Source organism: Rhinolophus ferrumequinum, chromosome 13 (genome assembly GCF_004115265.2).
Source record: "Rhinolophus ferrumequinum isolate MPI-CBG mRhiFer1 chromosome 13, mRhiFer1_v1.p, whole genome shotgun sequence".
NCBI lineage: Eukaryota > Metazoa > Chordata > Mammalia > Chiroptera > Rhinolophidae > Rhinolophus > Rhinolophus ferrumequinum.
The window spans coordinates 15548523-15570372 of record NC_046296.1 but is presented as its reverse complement, the minus strand read 5'-3'; the positions used below and the strand labels follow the sequence as shown (position 1 = coordinate 15570372).

Below are 21850 nucleotides of genomic sequence, written 5' to 3'. Positions count from 1 at the left end.
TGACTGTTTGCTTGGGAACATACCACCATGTAGTGGAACTGGAGGATGTTTGCTGTTGTGTCTTGACCAGCCGCCATCAAGAATATGTAAGCACCTTGACTGTGAGTCGCTCTTTTTCCAGCACGGTACCCTGAAAGGCCCTGGCTGTGTCCAGGAAGTCTGGCTGAGCCCAGAGAGAGTGGCAGTGCCCTGAGAGGCCCTGGCTGTATCCAGGAAGTCTGGCTGTGCCCAGAGAGAGTGGCAGTGCCTGAGAGAGTGGCGGTGCCCTGAGAGGCCCTGGCTGAGCTCAGGAAGTCTGGCTGAGCCCAGAGAGAATGGCAGTGCCCTGAGAAACCCTGGCTGTGTCCAGGAAGACTGGTGGTATCCTAAGAAGCCCAGGAAGTCTGGCTGTGTCCAGAAGTACTGGTGGTGCCCTGAGATTCATGAAATAGGTCAATGGAAGATGAACATTTAGTGAAGCACTTTTAACCAGTGTGTGTTACCAAAATTACTTTGCTTTAAAATTTTCATTCTCATAGTATTTTTTATTTCTGAAAGCATGTTACAAAATATATATGTTCTAATATTTCAATAATTAATATATGTTATTATATATTGCATTACAAATGATGTTTTTTGTTAAAATTATCTTTTGTAATAAAATCACCAATATATTAGAAATGCTATATAGCATTTGGGATAAAAGAAATAATTTTAGACAATCAGATAAAATTTTATGGAACTAGTAAGAGTTGATATGGAATTAAAAAAGAAACACGTATAAGTCAAAAAAAATTAAATGACTATAGTTGTGTCCAGAATAACAATTCACTTCATTTGGAGCTAGATGGGCAGGGAATAGGAACATTTTAAGCAATGGGCAATCCAACCAATGAGATATTTAGGAATTATTAGTTGCTCTCTAATGTCTGTTTCCTTAACTATAACATGAGATATTTGGAAGAAATAATTTTATTATAAATTTCAGGTCTACCATACAGACTGTTTCCATAATATCAAGCAAATGAAGTTTCTCTCTAATCCTTCTGCACTGTCCTCCAAAAGTGGTGAACTTAACATTTTCCCCCATGCCTAAATCAAACTCATTCATGTTACTGGCATCTGTACCATCTGTCATATATTTAAATGTTTGATACATATATTGAAAATTGAAATACAATTATGCTTTTAGAATGGTCTCAGTAATGCACATATTAGAAAAAAGAAGATCTGAAATTAATATTTTAAGTTTCTAACTTAGGAAAGAAGAGAAAGAAGAGCAATTTAAGAGTCAGTCAGGCAGAAGAAAATAAATAATAAAATTTAGAACAGAGATTTATGAAATGAAAATAGGAAAATAGAGAAAAATCAATGAAACCAAAAAGTTGGTCTTTGAGATGATCCATAAAATTGGTGAATCTCCAGCTAACCAAGAAAGAAAAACACAAATTACCAATGTCAAGAAATGAAGAAGGGGTCCTTACTATGTATCCCATGATCATTCAAAGAATAACAGGAATACTATGAAAGGATTTTAAATAAGTACTGTAATATGGTAAAATTATAAAATTCTACATAGTAGTTGAAAACAAATTTATGTAAGCAAAAATATTTTATAAAATGTTGTCACCATTACTTGAATCATTCTTGCTCATTTAGGACGCTAACTGTGAAAATACAAGTACAAATCATCATCCCTATATGTACATCAATAAAGCAGAAACAGAGTACCTAAAGTTGCTTTTATACAAGCCCATTGTACCCTGTACTTAGGGATGGTTGAAGTCAGATACCCACAGCCCAGCTTCAAAATCAAACTGCAAAGTGATTTCCCAGCAGCTACTCAGGTGCCAAGAGTAGTCTCCATGTTGTTATGACTGTCTATGTGCGTGGCAACAATTTTAGGGAAGGTGAAATCTGTACTGGGATTGACAAGGAGTTCTAAAGCACAGGTGATCATTACAAAACCACATGCTCTTGACAGATTTTATAGTCACTGGCAATAAATATTCTGAAGTCTGTAGCATAAAATTGAATTGCAAACAAAAAGGAAAGAAAGAGAAGAAACGGGAGGAGAAGAAAGGAGAAATAGGAGCAGCAAGTGAAATACCTTAGAAGGAGGGTGTAGAGGAGAACTTGGGCGGGGATAGAGAAGAAAGGAGATAGAAGGGACTGCATTAGGAGTACTAGGTAAATTGCCCGTATCTTTGTGCCTGCTTTTTGTTTTACTGCCCTCATATTTATGTTTTACTTGGTAATAAAAGAAAAAGAAACCATTGTATCGTTTTCAGGAGCTTTCAAACATGCATAAGCTTCTTCCACATCTAAAAAACAAACAAGCAACCAATCACTTTGTTGCAAACATGCAATAAGATAATTCCGGCAACTCTGTATCTCCACGTTTGAAACTATTTTTATCTTTCTCCTTCCTTTGAAACACTACATTTCTTGAAAAATCTGCCACTTTCTCATCTGCCATTGACTTCTCCATCTTCCGTATCTTGTTCCATCAAATTTGCTCTACAGAACATAGTAGTGCCATGATTTAAAGGATAAGCAAAGTACCATTTCCAATACAATTTTTTCAATTCTTATACAACATTTTTTAGTGTTTGACACTATCGATTAATCCTCCTTGAGGATCCTTCAGCGCATTCTCTACTGCTTTTCCTCCATCCTCTTTGACTAATCCTCAAGTTGCCTTCGTTGGCTTCGTTTTTCATCTGCGTCCTTAAATATTGCCCTAAAATACCTATTAAGCCTTCTCCATGTTTGCTCTAATATATTTCCTTGCATCAAAACACCCATATTTTTGGCTTTTATGGATACAAGCCCACTTAGTTATTTATCAAATAAAAGAATTCGTAAATGAATCAATTGGCACCCAAGTCTTTAGTTTCAACCCATATCACCTATGAATCTCCTAATCTACACATTTTACTGTCTTCTATATTTCTCCACCTATTTTGCCTAATGTGTTTTCCTTCTCAGAATGGGTGCCTCTCTTTGCATTTTATCGTTCTTAGGAGAGGCACAACCACCTACTTATTCAACCAAATAGGTAATAAGGGACTTATTTCAGACACCTTCCTCCCTATCATACTCCAAATTCAATTAGTCAGAATGTTATCCAGATTTTATCTCCTGCATATATCTGATCTATTCCTCTCTAGTTGCATAGTCTCTAGTCTCTCCCGATTCATATTCTAATAATACATATAGTTCCACCTACCAAACCATTCTACATCACTCAATTAGTTTATTCTTTCAATGTGGCAAGTTTGGTCATGTCGATTTCAACATAAGGTCATTCAGTGGCTCCTCAGTAGAACACATTTTTAATCTCCTTAATATGGTTGGAAAGTGGGCATGGGCCCTTTTGGCCTGCTGCATACCTCCTTTTCTAAATCTCAGATAATCTTTCCATCACTTACTCTATGTTTCACTACACAAAATAATTTGCAGCTCATCATACTGGCCACGATTCCAAAAACTTGTGACTTTACCCATGATGATTCCTCGTCTTAAAAGATCCTTTCTCCTCGGCTACATATATATTTGTCAAAATCCTACTGATTCTTTTAGGCTTACATTTCATGTACTTCCTTTGAGAAGCAGGTTTTCCCATGAGGTTTCTTTTTTAAGTAACACCTTGTAAATATTATACTACTCATTACCTCCTCCTCCGCCCCTAAATATTGGACTCTAAGTGAACAGACACTCTGTCTTATTTGTAGCTCTAGTCCCAGTAACTATCTCAGTGCCTCATGCATTATAGTAGTTTAACAAATATGAAGACAAATGAATTTTGACTGAACACTAGCATGCCATTGTCATCTATTTATTTGATTAAAGAGGTGATAAGGGATGATTAAAATTTTAAAGATGTAAGTGAGCAAAATGAAGAAACTACAACATCAACTACACCATTCATCTATCTGTCATTAACATTTTGGCACATATTCAGGCATTCATTTATGCAAACCTTACAAAAGTAAAAAATGTAGCTCACAAAGCATACGTAAAAACTGTTTAATTCACTGATGATAGTCAAATGATTGTAAATTAAAACACCATTAGGAACTCTTTTAAAAAGGAAAATTAATTTGGCAATGAATCTAAAATCTAATAATACATAGTGTTGGTAAAATGTAAATAAAAAGGTTGATAAAGTACAGAAAATCAAATTAATCTATCTTTGACTTTTGCAATCTCTCTCTCCCCCATATGTATTTATCTATCATCGGTCTATGTTCTCTTACTTGATATATGTATCTCAAGTATATATATATATATATATACTCTTTAAGAAACATGCTTCCACAGCCATCCTAGTCTCCCTTGATAGCTTTCCTTGATTCCTTAGGTCACTTTGCCTTAGCGAACTCTTCTCTCTTGAGCTGGGCAGAGGAGGCAAGGGGTGATTTGCACCATGAGGGGAAAAGAGAAATAGGCAAAGGGAAAAAGATAAATGATGAGCACGCGATGCCTGGAAAGTTCATACTTCTAGCTAAGGACCCTTACCCTTTGAAACTACCCTTCTCTCAGTCCAGACTCCTGCTCAGTCTTTTAGAGTTCACAGGCGTCTGCTCAACAAAGCACTTAATGTAGATCCCACTCATCGATTTGCGGCTACTTTATAAAGATCTTGCAATCCCAGAGTTTTGTTGTCAGTGTAGTAAATCAAAACTTAGCTCCTCCTGCCAGCACCTGGGGAGTTGTCAGTTCCCTTGCAGTCATTTAGCCTTTGCTAATAGCTAATTAAAGAGACCTCTGTCCTTATTACCCTCCCAAATGGCTTTCCTCTCCTCTACAGAATACATCCAAGGATTTGCTGTTATCCATTTCACTTTTTAAAGTTGAAGGCATCTGAAATTTCAGAACTTAGAAACATGTTTAAGGAAAAGCTTTTGTTCCTCTTAAAGATACCATACATTTTAACAAAGAAAGAAGAAAAAAAAAATTCCCTTTATGTTAGCAATCCACTAAATAGCTAATTCGTCCTTTAGAGGATGGTTTGGGATGCCCAAGGTGTACTACCATACATAAACTTTGCTTCTTGACCATTCTGTAAATCAAATCTTACTCTACTTTGAAGAACTTCTGGTAACTTTTCTATGTATCTCATCATTTTTCATTTTCTGTCTTTTCCTTTTTCCAGCTGGTGCCAGATATGGAGATGCAAAAATACGAGAAAAGCAATGGGTTGCCTCAGTCCACAAGCAGATGTCTTAGAATTACTCCAAGAAACATAACTCTAGAAAAGTTGCAAGTTCAGCTCTAACTACAAAGAAATTTCAAGCCATTCAGGTAGACATCCAGGTAGCTAAAAACTGATCACGTGATGAATAAGCTTTGCATTTTCCACACAGTAACAAAATTTTCTTAACAGTGATAAAATGCTATAACAACAAAATCAAAATAACAAGCAAGAGTAATAATATAATAGTGATGATATTGGTAATCATGTTTGCACATTCATTACATTCTCAAACTATATTATGGGCCATGTTGCCAGTTGTTTTTAGCTATGTTGTATTCATTACACCTCGTAACAACCAAAGAGTTGAAATTACTATCTCTATTTTGTTTTTCAAAGATAAGAAATCGATGATTAGAGAAAATCAGTCGTTGACCCAAATCAATCTCTCCTTGTCCGTGTCTTCTTCAAAATATCTCTGTTTTGCTGGGACTTCCGGTAACTGTCGTGTAACTTCAAGTCAGAAACACTTTTAGAGATCATACTGCCCCACTCGCTCACTTTAGGGGGAGGATATTAAAACTCAGAGAGCTAAGTGACATGCCATGCTCACTCAACAGGGGAGTTTCAAAGACTTCAAATGTGATCCCCTGACGTACAGTATAGTCTTCCTTCTATGGCATCTAAAATGGCTCCAAAAATTAGGACTCATAATTTGATCACTGTGAATAAGTGTACAGGGTGAAAGAGACAGAATTTATTTAAATCTCTGAGAAGCCAATGTATACATTCCACAAATACATCATGCTGCCTATGTCATTCACAGACAAAAGTGATGTATTTCACGTTCAATTGTGAAAGTCCATTCTTCTCCTGGCACTCATGGCAACTAATAGCATTGTAAATAGTGAAAAAATCCTTTTTATTTTCTTGCAAATTCTCAAATGCCGCTTTCCTATTAAAATGATAAGCACATTGTTTCAGATCCTTACTCTACAAGTGTATTATTGATTCAGGAGAAGTTACATAAATTCTGCAATATTCGTGGCATGTCATATGAATATTATAAATGTTATAGAGTAACTATTATCCCTACCTCAATAACTCCTGAAAAATAATTGGTTTGCATTATGAAACCTGTAATTTCTCACAAAAGGAAAATACCCTGAGGCAATTTCACACCATCTTCACATATGTTCTGCCAAAAGTTATATAAAGCCAAACCTCCCAGCCTAGAGCTGCAGCAATGTAATTAGATTTCTATTTTACAACTGAATATGCTGATTTCATTGGAAGGTGTTTAACTATATATTTTGCTTATTATGCCAAAATGTCATGGTTAGAGGTTGAGAAGTTGAGTTACAATTAATGACACAGCTTCAGGGAATGACTTTGAGACAAGAGCAATGTGGAGTCCCCATTGAGATGTAAATGGGACCCACTTAAGTCTCAGGATCATTGATTTATTTGCTCTTTAGAACCAACCCCTCTGCTCAAAGTATCTGCAGGGCTTACAGAACCAAAAACATGAGGAGAGCACAAAGCAGTGCATGAGGCCCGGGAGGTAATTTGACGGTCCAACATTGCAAGATTCTTGAGATGGAGATAAGAGTGACACCCTCTGTTTGGGGCTAATGCTAGGGGAACCGGCAGGCAGTGGGGAGCAGTCTTCCCAGACAGATAAAACAGACTCTCAACAGCAACTTTCTCAGTGTTGTGAGGATCCTCTGTACCTGTGTCAGCCCATGTGCTTGTTAAAAATGTGCATTGTCGGTCTGAGGCCTCAGGCGCCACACCCACACTTCGCTACACAGCTGCGGTCTGCACCAGCCAAGCGGAGGTGATCCAGAGCCAGGATGGCAGTCCTCTCCAAAGAGTATGGTTTCGTGGTCCTGACCGGGGCTGCCAGCTTCATCATGGTAGCCCACTTGGCCATCAGTGTTGTCAAGGCCCGTAAGAAGTACAAGATAGAGTACCCGATCATGTACAGCATGGACCCTGAGAACGGGCACCTCTTCAACTGCATCCAGCGAGCTCACCAGAACACGTTGGAAGTGTATCCTCCCTTCTTATTTTTTCTAGCTGTTACAGGTGTTTACCACCCGCGAGTAGCTTCTGGTTTGAGTTTGGCCTGGATTGTTGGACGAGTTCTTTTTGCGTATGGCTATTATACAGGAGACCCCGGCAAGTGGAGAAGGGGAACCCTGGGCGCTGTCGCCCTCATCGGCTTGATGGGCACAACTGTGTGCTCTGCCTTCCAGCATCCTGGTTGGGTTAAAACTGGCCTGGGCAGTGGGTCCAAATGCTGCCACTGAAGAATTAGAGAGTGTTTACAAACTCATTCATTTTGAGTGACTTGCTTTTATTTACACTGACATTTTTTTTCCTAAATATAATAAAAACTTATCTGGCATCAGCCTCATACATTAAAAAATAGTAATAATAATAAAAAAAAATGTGCACTGTCAGCCCAACCTACCAAACCAGAATGGCTTGACTTGGAGTCCTGGAATGGGTACCTCTGATACGTTCCCCAGGCAATTCTTAATGCACACTGAAGTCTGACAACCACTGGTCTCTAGAGTTTGGTGACAGGTAATTGGTGAGAGGCAAGCAGATGATTGGCAGGTGTTAAATCCCACAAAGCGTGTCAGCTGAGTTTCTTTGAGAAGGCCAATCACTGCACTGGGGGGGATGGGGTGGCTGGGAGAGGTTCTATCAGAGAGAAAGTAGCAGGGCTCCAGGCTCAGGTTTGGGTAGAGTTCTGATCCCAAGGAAGAAATCATTATCAGTGTGGCCCCCTGTTTGAGGAATATTGGTGCAAGCCTGGATAGTCAATAGTGAATAAGAAGTCAGCTTGGAATTAAGAACACAAGGCCAGAGTTTAACTGTATTAACTGCATTTAAATGTATTTACAAATACAATCAATCATTAATTTGTGGATATTTTTCAAAGTTCCACTGACACATAAGAACACAAAATAACCCCCCTTCTCCAAAAACACATAAATAAACCAGAAACTGAAAGATCAATAAGATTTAAATTATAATAGAAACACTTTAATGGCTATTTACTTTTTATAAAATGAGGACTGATGATCACAGCGATGGTGTCATATTTCATCCTACAAACGATGCTATTTCATTGACCTGCAGGGGGCCAGACGCCTTTATTGTCCTCCATAATTTCTCTTTTATGGCCACCATTTACAATGCAGCACGGACCCTGGTTGTTATTCTAGCACTTCCCCAGAAGTGAGCCACTCTAGTAAAAACTCAACCATTCCCAAATGATGTCTCCTAGAAGAATTTTTCTGAGTGCAAAAAACGGCGAACCCAATAGTACTTCCCTAAAAACCGAGGTCAACTCTGCTCATTAGATGAGAGAGGACTGTGGAGGATGAGGAGATGAGAGGAAGTAAATAAGGGGCATGTCAGTGTGGCTAGCACCCACGTGAGCCACTCCGCAGAGCAAATCTCTTCCCCCTCCTAGTACATGCCAGCTCCTCATTACCAGCACTTTGAGGTCACCTGTCACTCTCTGCCTTGGTTACACGGTGGGTAATTCATTCATTCACTGAACAATACTTTTTAACCTCCTTCTGTGTGCCATATGGTAGTCCAGGCACATCCATAAATAATACTGTCGACGTTCCCTAACTTCATGGCATTTGGAATCCCTGATGGCAAGTTTTGTGTCTGATTTATCATGTCACCTCTCTATGAAATCATGGAATAAGTATAATGAAAAGGTTTGCTAGAGTTGATTTCTGTGTTTCCTTTTCCTGCATTTTCTTTAAAATGTAGGCTAGTACCTTGTGGAAAGATGTTTTTCTACCAATGCTTGACAAGTTTGCCCTATTTTGACTAGATCAAAACGGGATTGCTTTCTAGGACACTAATGCAATGAAAGCAGGTTTTGACCATCTCAGGTGAATCTGAAACATATCTGGTGAGATACAGACTAATTTTGTTGCATAACAATGTTAAACTTTATGGCAGTTGGAATGAAACTCTGACAACTGACAAAGGGTTAGAAGATCAGTGGCATTTAATTAGGATGTGATTTCTGTGACATTAAAATCATAAATGATTAAATGTCTTAAAAGTAGTAATAAAAAATTATCCTATGTCATGCACAGATTTTCTTTTTCATTTTATTATGTTTATAAAGGAGGAGATTACTAGTTGCTCCTGATTCCAATTAGATTAAATTGCTGAATGTGTGTTGATTTTTTTAAATATCCTTAAGTGGAAAAACTATTTTATCAGAAGTTTTAGCATTCCAGTGCATAACAAAGAAAAGATGTATTACATGTGACATTCATACCCTCCTGAAGGTAGACATGCTACTTACATTTTCCATTGTGCAGAGTTTTCAGATGGAAAGAGCTCTTCATCAGTATTACACTCTAACCAAGAAAAGGCTGCCTTTTCTGTGAGATGAGGGGTATTGCAGACCATATCATTTCTGATGAGCTCTAACATATACTTTCAACGGTAATGTTCATTTCTATTCTATCAGTGCTAATACAACCGAATAACCCATTTATGCAATTTTCCATCTTTCTACAAGATGGATGAGTAAGCTTAATGTACACAGAATGGCAAAATGCAGTACTGGAAGTCTGGACAGAACAGAATAACCAAGGTAGTACATAAAATTACTAGCACCTGTCAATCCTTCCCCATCATTTGTGACTCATTCTGATACTAATTCTCACAGTTGAAATTATGTGTCACAGGATGAATGTGATGGAAAGTTACTTTTCAGCTTTTCTTAAATAAAGGATCAATGAAACACATTCAGAAAAAAAATTGCAACTGGTATAGCTTGTCATTTTCATATTTTCAAGATGGAGGAAAGTGTATTCTACATCTCCTTTTTTGGGGGAAAAAAAATGTAGGCCTGTTAAAAAGACAGTGTATATGGAGGATAACTTCCAGTACCTCAGAAAAAGGTTTTACCATCTGTTTAGACAAATGCACAGTTTCTAATGTCAAGTCATATGGTTATTAATACATTTGCTCTAATATATGTATTTTTAGTCTGACATATCAAAGAATTAACAATGATTTAAAAGATTTTTAAACATTTCTTGAGATTGTTACTCCTAAAATTTACTTTAAAAAAAAGGTTTTTAAACTAGTAACATCTATCTTAAAAACAGTAGGCAGTTTTAAAATACCAAGTAATTCTATCATTATTACAACACATGATATATTTTACAATAGTAACTAAACCCTTACTATGTCTATAGACTTGCAATAGGTAAAACAGTGTGGGATTACCATTGTGATAAACACACACACAGACAATGGAAATTAAGAGAAAGCCCAGAGAGTAATCCAGGTGTATATCTACACTTTACTTTCTAATACAAGTGGAATTTCAAATGAGTACAAAAAATAATTTTTTTCAGTAAATTGTAAAAATTGGAAGGAAATTTGGTTATATTTTAGAGAATAAAGTCCAGTGAATGTTCTGATATATGAATAGTAGAAATTTAACTTTCCAAAACTATTTGTGGAGTACATTCAATAATGTAACACAAAAGTTCTACAAATTTATATTCGCTTTATCTGTTTAAACCCTTATACCCTTTTTTAATCTAAAGAAATCATGAGGGGGCACTAAGAAAGAGTTAAGCACAATAATAATTGTGTTTCTAAAACAGTTTTTTCTTGTCTGTTTCTGAATTTTCTACTTTTCCTGGCATTCAAAATTGATAAGTGGGACTTGAGAAGTGGCTAGTTATTCATAAATCTCACGTGAGCCATGCACAGTGGTGTGCTAATTGATAGCACTGAGTGGTTACTGAGTTGTACATACTCCCACCATGGTGGGTCTCAAGCTATTAACATGACATCATTGAAGGTGGAGATGGGAAGAGATGTGCACAACTGGCCCTACCTGTGAGCCGGTTCCAGCGCACATTGTACACATTTATTAAAAAAAAACAACAGTATTTCACAGGCTAGAGGAACTCATCATTTGTTTTTGCTAACTGAGTCTCTCTTCTTCATAGGGATTTCTTAAGTAGGATCCCTCTTTGCCATGCATATGGTGACAAACAGACCCTTTTGCGGCTTAACACCCAGTTTAGGTAAGGACGATTCAGCCTCACTTGCTTACTAGGAATTCAGGGGCAAAAATGTAACAGGGATTTTGAAAAAGCATATTTTTCTGGGCTTCTCCTCTGTGAGTTTGCAGGGAAAATCTGGGATCTGAGGGAGGCTTTTCTCAGAAAGGCTTAGCAGGAGTGGAGAGGACACCATCATATTCTTCCCATCCCTAATATTCCTTATGATTCTGGGCATTCTATTTAACATCACTGCATCTCCATTTTCATATCTCCAAAACCAAAGAAGACAATTTGACCTCCACTAACAATCAAAAGATGATCAGGAGGTGAATGTCAGGAATTAATTGTGGAAGTGCTCTGCTAAACAGAAACAGTAGACAGACATGCAGAAGATTCATTATTGGACATTTTTGGCAGAGTCCTTTCTTTATAAAAGGGCCTGAGGTGTCTTTATGATGCCAAAATAACTGGCCGAGTTTATAGGAAGGAGTGAATCAGATCAGTATCTTTCTCTCTCTTATTTATATTTTTGCTTGTTTGGTAGCTAATTAAATAATTATTAAGTAATTTAGAAACAATTGCATATATGCATTCTGAAGACATAACTATATCAAACTTAAAAGCTTCTGCACAGCAAAAGAAACCATAGACAAAATAAAGAGGCAACCAATTGAATGGGAGAAGATATTTTCAAACAACGCCTCCAATAATGGCCTAATATCCAAAACGTATAAGGAACTCATACAACTCAACAACAAAAAACACAAACAACCCAGTTGAAAAATGGGCACAGGACCTGAACAGACATTTCTCCAAAGAGGACATTCAGATGGTCAATAGACATATGGAAAGATGCTCAACATCACTAATCATCAGAGAAATGCAAATGAAAACCACAATGAGATATCACCTCACATGGTTAGAATGGCTATCATCAACAAGCCAGATAATAACAAGTGTTGGAGAGGCTGTGGAAAAAAAGGAACCCTCATACACTGTTGATAGGAATGCAGATGGGTACAGCCGCTATGGAAGGCAGTGTGGAGGGTCCTCAAAAAATTAAGAATAGAATTACCATGTGATCCAGCAATCCCTCTACTGGGTATATACCAAAAAATTCTGAAAAACATTTATCCGTAAAGATATATGTGCTCCGTTGTTCATTGCAGCTTTATTTATGGTGGTCAAGACATGAAAACAACCAAAGTGTCCTTTGATAGATGATTGGCTGAAAAAGACCGTAGTATATACACACAGTGGAATGATACTCTGCCGTAAGATAAGATGAAATAGTGCCATTTGCAACAATATAGATGGATCTTGATATTAAAATAAGGCACACAGAAAAATTCGAGAACCAGATGATTTCACTGATAACGTGGGCTATAAAACTGAAAGCAACAAAGGAACAAGACAAACAAAGAAACAAAAACTCATAGATACAGATAATAGTTTAGTGGTTACTAGAGTGTAAGGGGAAAAGGGTGTGGTAGATGAGGGTAAACAGGGTCAAATATATGGTGATGGAAAGAGAACTGACTTTGGGAGGTGAGCATACAATGTGATATATAGTTGATATATTACAGAACTGTATACTTGAAACCTATGTAATTTTACTAACCATTGTTACCCAATACATTTTAATTAAAAAAAAAATAAGTCATAAGAAAATTTTGAAAAGAGCTAAATTTCTATTTTTTTTTATCCACCTAATTTAATAAACAGATTGCATTGTTTGTCATTCCTGCTATGTATATGGATTTTCTTCCTTTTTTACTTGTAATTTTAGCCTCCCTTTTTAGGTGTCCTTGCTGTTTCTGCCTTCTTGGTAGGCAGAATGTTGGTGTGTCCAGGCTCAGACAAGATTGCTTCTCTACTCACACACACCATTATCTGATCTTATTTATTTCTATGGCACTAAAAGTCATCAATGTGCTCATTGTGTTTTGTGTGTTTGTGTGTGTGTATATGTGAGAACATACATGAGTTTGTGTATAGTTATTACTCTTAGTAGAAACCTTCCTGTTGAGCTAGCAAATTGGTGTTTCCGCTTGGGTGTTCATTAATCCCACCTCAATATTAATAACTCCAAAACTGAATTCTTGATTCTATGTTCCCTGGCATTAATAATGACACCAGAAACAATACCTTTTTTTTTTTTTTTTTTACAAAACACCAAGATGTAATAAAGATTTTGCATACCTACCCCACATTTGATTTTGCATATTTGAAATGTTTTACTAAGGTTTTCCCTTGGGAATAATACGTGATTCTTAATTTTTGATCAATTTAAGTACAAACACCCATAAACTTACCCACCTGGTGGCAATCTCAATTTCCTCCATAGAATACATACAGTGTGAAGACATTTTATTACCAGCTAACTCAGAAAGATTGCAAGCATTGGCTTATTCTCAATATGAAACTAAAATTTCAGAAGGCAGGTAGTGCATTAACCCACTGCAGTCATTCACACTTGGACCAGCAGCCTGTTGATTTCCAAACTATCTATGGCTGCCTCTCAGTGCTCAAGGCCTAAATGCAATAACCATCACAAACTGTTATTGGATTCCTAGGTCTTCAGAGACATAACTCACTGTAAAGGTTTATTTCTTTTGGAATATTAATAATGTTGAGTCCGGGCAAATGTAACGTTTCATTCTTCTCGGTATAATTGTTGTTGATTGGTGATTCTTTACTATATTTTGGTCATGAAAGAGTAATCTAAAGCATAGGAAATACATTTTCTTTTTCAAAAAAACCTATTAGAAGAAAACAAATAAGGATTAGGGGATAAACCATTTTCTCATCCAAATGTAGTGAAAACAGTGGGAGGCCCTTTTATGCTAACTATGTCTAGGAAAGAACTGAAAGGCTTGCTGAGCCAGAAACATAAATGGCTTTGATAGCACTGGAGTTGAAAACCTTTATTTACATTCACTCAGTGTGAATGTGAGCTTCCATATGGTCAAACCCGTGGCTTATGAGTCTGTGGGGAAGGTTAATACGTTATCTGGCTCTTCTCACACAAATTATATTCTGATGGCAACCATTAGCCCTCTCATAGTTTTCTTTCTTTTATGAGCCTTCCCCAACTCTTCTCCCCCTTGCCCTACAAACAGATTCCCTCCTCTACCAGGCTAGTTCAGCATGATTGACTCTGAAGGCAAAGTCCTTTGTTTTGTACTACAGAAAAGTAATGCTTTGCTAAGGCATTTCCTCCAGAATAATTTAGTTGTTAGAAATTTAGATGTAGGAAAAAAGAATCAAGGCATATGGTTGGCTTAAGTTAGAGGACTTTATTGCTTAGTTATGTTGGTGATGATAAATGGTAATGGCTGTAGACATTTTTTCTTATATAACATGAAAACATAGTTTTTTCAATGTTCTGCTTTCACATTTATTTTCTGTAATCCAAATGCTCACTCACTCGTATAGCCTCTAGCTTAATACTATTGCATTCTAAACAATGGATGAGATAGACAGACAGAATAAAAATGAAACTAGTGAGATACTATAATATACTTAATCATTCCTTCATTAACTCTGTCATTTATTCAATCAACACATATTTCCAGAGATTATGCCTATAATGTGTACTACTTTCAGCAGAAATTGAAACTTAAACTTGTCTGGGAGTGCCTGGTGAACTAGTAAACAGGTCATCAAGTAGTTGGTTTATATGAAATCTTACTTATTTTGGTAGAAGGTGAAAGGGGAGATTTTTGGATGCTGATATCTGGTGACTGAGACCAGGTAGGGGCGATGCAGAATGATGCGTGTCTTCTCTGACCTGGCAGCATGTGTTGGGTCTGAGCTCTGAAGAGACCCAGATGAAGGGGAAGCTGCAGAAGCTCTTTCTGTGTGGCCTGATATTTGACATTGAGAGACAGTCTGAAATCCTTATGTCTCCCAACAATAAAAAATGGCACAGGGTCGGGGAGAGGGGCTTTATCCTCTCCACACACAATATGACATTAAGGTTGTTGTATCATGTGGACTTTCATGGTGATTCTCAGTGATCAGAAAAGAGCCACAAAGACCAGAAGCTCAGTGGCCAATGGGGATGCCTGGATCCCACTTAGTACTCAGCAGTTGCTCACCTAAACAATAAAAGATTCCAGTATTGTCAGATGTACATATGACAACATAGCAGACATCCTAGGGGACTCCCAGAAAAGTTTGCAGGATAAATTCAAGCCATTGAGATCCTGCATAAACAGGTACGGGCAAGAATAAGTGGAGTTTCCTGTTACCTACTCTTAATCTATCCTCACCTCTTCCTGCAGAGTGCTGAAGCCAAGACAAGACAAGTCTCACTTTCTAGAGGTAATTCAGATTTTAGGTACTGAGCAGAGAAAGGAGATACCTGCATGCCGTGAGGCCAAAGTGCTCATATGCTAGAGGGGAAGCAGGACAAATACAGAAATAATAGTACAACCTAGTGTGAGAGGCTGTGATTATTCAGAGTGATGTGTGAGCACAGAGAATATATATGAGTTTTGAAAGATACAGAGCGAAAAATAGAAGAAGCATAAAAGGTACTACAGCAAAGGGATTAGCAAGACATGCTAAGGTATATTCATGGACTTGTAAGAGCTTGGCTATGTTTGAAGCATGAGTTTAAATTAGGGTATAAGCAATATGTTATGATGGGTAGATGATGATAGATAGATAGATAGATAGATAGATAGATAGATAGATAGATAGATGATATAGATGATAGATAGATGATAAAGAGATAGAGAGATAGATAGATAGACAAAGATAAATAAATGATTGAGACATAGTGAGACAGACAGATACATAAACAGATAGATATGAGTGTATAAGAAAAATAGGGCTCCGGTCATGAAATACCATATGTCCTTTCCTGGTGTCAGGTCCTACAAGGCCAGGGACCACATCTGTCGTATCACTGCTGTATGTCAAACAACAGCACAGTGACTGGTAAGCAGCAGAAACTCAATAAGTAGTTGTTGATTGAATAGATGAACGTATAGTTACGTGGTCCAAGTTTATCATATACCCAGTGGAAGTCACTGGACAATGTCAGGTAGAGAAGTCTTGTGCAGGGAAGAAAATATATAGAATCGTGGTTAAAGTAAGATATAAGTTTGGCTCTTATTGCTTTCTGTTTAAAGTGAGAGTTGAGCCTGTGCATATGCTGGAGAAAAGAGCCAATAAGGAGAGAGAGGATGAATATTCAAGAGAGGAGACAATAGTTGGAATCATTGCCTTACGAGGAATGAAGAAATGGATTGTAAATGATAGGAAGGATTTGCCTTGGACAGAAGATAAGGAAGTAAGTGAATGTGAGCAGAGAGATTTATAAGACTGGAGAGAGGAGATTAGGGGAAGACAGGAGGCTGGGAAAGAATCCTCCTGATGTTCTCTATTTTCTCTATGAATAAGATGAAATCGTCTTCTCAGAAGTGCAGGAGGAGCCAAAAAAAAAAAAAAAAATGAAGACCAACCTGATCAGAATCAGCTTGATGGATGGGGAAAAGGTGCTGAATGTCTTGGCTAAAGCTGGAAAAAGGATTAGTGTCAGCAATAATTTGGATGTATTATTTCTCTTCCACCAATTTTATTCATAAAGGAGGTCATTGCATAGGGAGTGCACTTAAGAAGCAGAGGAAGCTTTTTATTCTGTGTAGGTTCATATAAGACAGCGGACGTTATAATACTATAAAGAAATATCTGTCATTACATTGTACGTGAGTGTGAATTTCACCTCTCCAAGTTGACTTTTAGGCCCAGCAATATTATCAGTTTTGGGGTTTACTTCTCTTCTTCTTCATTTTCTTTCTATTTTTCTTTGAAGAGTTAGTCTATAAAACTAATGGTGATAATATTATGAGGCACTGAGAAATATTTTATAATACCTACTATGCCTTTGTGCCAAAGGCTAAATCAAGGTGGCTACATTTGGTACAACGTGATGCTGCACCCAGCTGATTGGATGAGAAGCAGGCACTGACCCCAAGAGTGACCATCCAAAGGTCACTCAGACACTCTTGACTTATTATCTGACCCCAAAGTATGAGCAGGGCCACTCATATTCTAAACCTCATCTCTTATCACCTGGACTACTGATAGAAAGCATAAGTTAGGTTTTGAAACTGATGCTCAAAAGATCCCTTAAGGAACGTTGTAAAAGATTGCCAGTTTTGTAGTGGGTCAAGCTCAAATTTCCCATATAAGAGAAAAGAAAATATAAGTCAGCAGAAAAATCCAGGCAGAAGATAAAATAGGGTGAGATACGAGTGTGACTCACAGAGAATGTGAGCAAGACCACATGCAGCCTGAGAAAAATATGAAGCAAATTTCCAGAATATAGGCCTACTTCATACTTTGCTTTATTGCACTTTGCAGATACTGCGTTTTATGCAAATTGAAGGTAAGACCCTCCACCCGCAAAAACAGTATGACTAGCTGAAGGCTCAGATCATGGTTAGCACATTTCAGCAGTAAAGTATTTTTTAATTAAGGTATGTACATTGGGTTTTTTAGACATAATGCTACTGCACACTTAATGACTACAGGGTAGAGTAAACATGACTTTTATGTGCACTCGGAACCCAAAAGATTCATGTGACTCACTTTATTGTGATATTTGTTTTGTTACAATGGTCTGAAGCTGAGCCCACCATATCTCTGAGGTATGCTTCTATGTCCCTGCTAGCATCTTATTTCCACATTTATGAATATCATAAAGATTAAAGGCAGAGGCTATGGAAACAAGCTTCTTGGGTATAAACCAAATCTCTACTAGCCACTAAACATGTGATCATTGGAAAGTTAAAACTTTCTGGCCTCATTATCATCATCCATAAGATGGGGATAATAATATTATGAAGATTCAATTAATTAATAGAAAACCCTCTTAAGAAAGTCCCTCAGTACAAAACTTTCTATTATTATTTTAATAGTCCTTAGGCAACTAGTTGTGCCTAAAATCAAAGCTTCTTTTTCCCACCTTATCGATTGTTCTATTAAACCATGCCATAATTTTTAGACACTAAAAAAATTAAACTGTATTTGCCTGCTTAAAACATCTTTGAAACTTTTAGAAGAAGAAAAGAGTGAGAAGCTCTTGAAGATGTGACTCCTTAAAGATATTTAAGCTCACACCAACATGACAATATACAGAAATAGTGTATTAACTGGAGCAGAGTCTAGATTCCTATATGACTGCTTTTCTATTACTACACTTATTCTGGTAACTTTCTTCCCTTATCACCCCTTCTTCTGGGCATAACCCCTCTGATCCCACCCGTCCCACACTATATTCAGGTGTTTACTTTCAGAACCTGGACATAGGTGTTTGGTCCATGGTAGCGGTGGAGGGGACCCGACCCAAGGTCACAGAATCATCCCATTCTCCGGATTTTAAATAATGGAGTGAAATTAGACTTTTTTAGATAACTATAAGTATAATGTGTAAACTTAGATAATATAGGAAACCATGTGCTGCTGTGCAGACTGAGGAGAACAGAACGGCAGTCTTCAGCAAGACAAATGAATATCACAGAATCCCAGAGGGAAGCAACAATGAGAAATGGAGACAATGGCTGATGGCAATTGAGTCCCTAGGTGGAGCTGTCGCTGAAGTCTGGGTATCCCTATTCTCCGTTTCCAGGAGCATCCCTGGAACCTTTCAAGTGTTTTAGTTTGAATGCCTGTGTCCCCCAAATTCACATGTAATCCTGATGCCCAATGTAATGGTGTTAGGAGGTGGGGTTTGGGGGAGGTGATTAGATCATGAAGATGGAGCCCTCATGGATGGGGTTAGTGTTCTTATGAAAGAGACCCCACAGAGCTCCCTAGCCCCATCCACCTCATGAGGATACAATGAGAAGTCTGCAACCCAAAAGGGGGCTCTCACCCAACCATGCTGGCACCCTGAGCTCTACTTCCAGCCTCCAGAACTGTGAGATATAGATTTCTGTTGTTTATAAACACCCAGTTTATGTCATTTTATTCTAGCAACCCAAACGGACTAAGACAACAAGTTATTCATTCATTCAAATTAGTTTGTGTTTAACTTCATATATTTGCCAAAGGGGGGAAAACAGCTTTGAACAATCATTCTAGGTTGTTTAATTTTTTTTCAAATGTATGAATTTTTAAAAGAAAATTAAAGATGGCAGGCAAAACAGATGGGCTATCTCCATACGCTCTGTATTTTTGTGAAAAGATAGATAGCTATGAAAATAAGCCATGGCCTTAGAAGACATGTATGTTCTTGGCACCATATTATTAAGACAGATAAACTCTAGCTTATATGTTAGCAAGCTAATGAAAAGCAGGAGGCACTTTTTAAGCCAGTAACTGATTGTGGTGTGGTAGGAGTTTTACCCTAGCTCTTCAAGTTCCAGAGGAATGCCTCCTGCCGTGAGGATAACCAACTTTTGACAACATATAGAAAACTTTACTGGTATTTAAGCTTAGATCTCCACAAATGCTGAAGGTAGCAGCCAGATACAAAGCACTATGAAAGGATTAAGAATAATGGAGGAATGATCACTTGATGCTTTTGAATTCTATTTTCTTTCTTATAAAATTTGAAAATGTCCATGGAAATTGGAGAATTAAGTCTCCTATAGTTCCACACTGATATTTAAGTGTTCTTATCCACCTAGTTAACAAAATAAGCCAGTGTTGGTTAACACTGGCCTTCAATTTCTTTGGGGCAAAATTGTAATGAGATGATAAATGGAGTTATCAGATGCTGTTTCGCTCAACTACAAGTGCTTGCCACCACAGTAAATGCTATAAAATATTCATATTCAGTGAATAAACATAATCATTATTTATCTTGTTACATTAAAAAATTGATAGTGTTTATTCATTCCTTATTCAACATTTACTGACCTTGTTTTAGGCAGTACATACTGGTTATGTGTGGGAGATACAAAGATGTGACTATGAAAATCAGAGTTTCTGACCTAAAAAAGAAACTCAGATGGCAGGAAGACAGAGAAAGGAAATTATCTCTCAAATATCCCTCACTCAAAAATTCACAGCTGGGAACAGCCACGAGGCACCACTGACAGAAATATCCATTCACCTCAGGACATCTACTCCTGCTGCATACATTCTGCCAAAGCAGAGCCAGCTGGGCTTTGCAAATCCAAACCTATTTTAAATATAGAAATGTAATATTAGTACTATTTGGAAACAAATTATAAGCATAATTTAAGAAAATGTATTATGAAAGAGCCTAAGCTCCCATGTACAGTAATGCAACATGTAACGTGAGTTTTGTTATAAACATTGGGCAGAGGGTAAATATAAAAATTGGGTAGTTTAAGGACTCTCAATATTCTTAACTTGCTCAATCTTTGAAAAACTGAAATTAAGTTGCCTTGGAGGAGCCTTCTTGGCCCTTTGATGAAAGATCATGTCTTTAAAAAAAAAAAAATCATTACATTGGTGCAAAAGTAATTGCGGTTTTCACAATTATTTTCAACCTTTTAAACTGCAATTACTTTTGCACCAACCTAATAGAAGCTTATTTCCTAACAAAAGGATTAGTGTGTAGTGAATTTCTATTTTTTTATAGCCCGATTCCTATATTATATATGTTCACGAGCACTGTTATGATCTGCCATTTGCCATATTTCCTCTATTTTTCTAATTATTTGACCTTACAGAGAAAGTTGGCGATTCACTCAGTCTCCTTGTATTTGAATACAAAAAAACCCTAAGAGATCCTACCCAATAGGAAAAGTCATCAAAATAATATGAATTCCTAGAATAGTTCTCACATTTATATAATTTCACGCTCAAAATTCCAGTGATGCAAAAATGGAAAACCTATTTTAACCTAGTAAAGATTTTTACTTTTAAGCAATCAGGACTTTTCTTCGATTTAAATTAAATGGAAAGGAGAGAAGAATTTGAACTCCATTACCTTCATTTCAAGGATGGTAATAAAATGTAAATTTGCATAATTCTTCACAGTTTTAAAAGGGTCTTGGCCCCCAAAGGGTGACATTGAGGAGGGAACAGCTGGTGGAAACCAGGATGAATGATGAGATGTGACCTATTCCAGATGCTGCAGCAAGTGGAGATCAAGAGCCTGGGTGAAATCCAGAGTTGCACAAGGAAAGAATGAAAGTCTGAGATGAAAGGGCATCAAGTAGAAACCCAACAACAGAGTCAATTGGGAAAGCAAGTGTTTAAATAGACTTGCAAAATAGCATACACTTGAAGATTAAGTAAAATGAGGTGGAGGCATGAAAGTTTTATTCACTTTTTAAATCTTACTCCTATAGCTATTTGGGTACAAGTAGGCTGTTTAGCTACAAGTAGAAAAGCATTTCTTCTTTGTTTTCTTCCTTAGATTTGTTAATTTTAATATCTTAAATCATGTCCTCAAATTAGTTATTATATTGAAGTGACAAAACTTTGATCTGTAGTTCTGAATTTCATTTAGAAATTAGTGCTCTTGAATATTGATGGATTTTCTTTCAATGCATTTATTTATTATTAAAGATTTTTATTAAAATATAGCCAATATACAATATTATATTAGTGTCAGGGGTACACCATAGATATTCAACATTTATATACC

At 37.1% G+C, this 21850-nt stretch overlaps 2 protein-coding genes across 2 annotated transcripts in view; one reads left to right on the top strand and one right to left on the bottom strand.

Moving 5' to 3' along the window:
* Positions 1 to 21850, bottom strand: part of LRRTM4 (leucine rich repeat transmembrane neuronal 4) — a 709128-nt gene that overhangs the window by 186813 nt on the left and 500465 nt on the right.
* Positions 6971 to 7605, top strand: LOC117033447 (microsomal glutathione S-transferase 3-like). Its single transcript, XM_033125621.1, has one exon. The coding sequence runs from the start codon at positions 7036 to 7038 to the stop codon at positions 7492 to 7494; it is 459 nt and encodes a 152-aa protein (XP_032981512.1). The 5' UTR covers positions 6971 to 7035; the 3' UTR covers positions 7495 to 7605.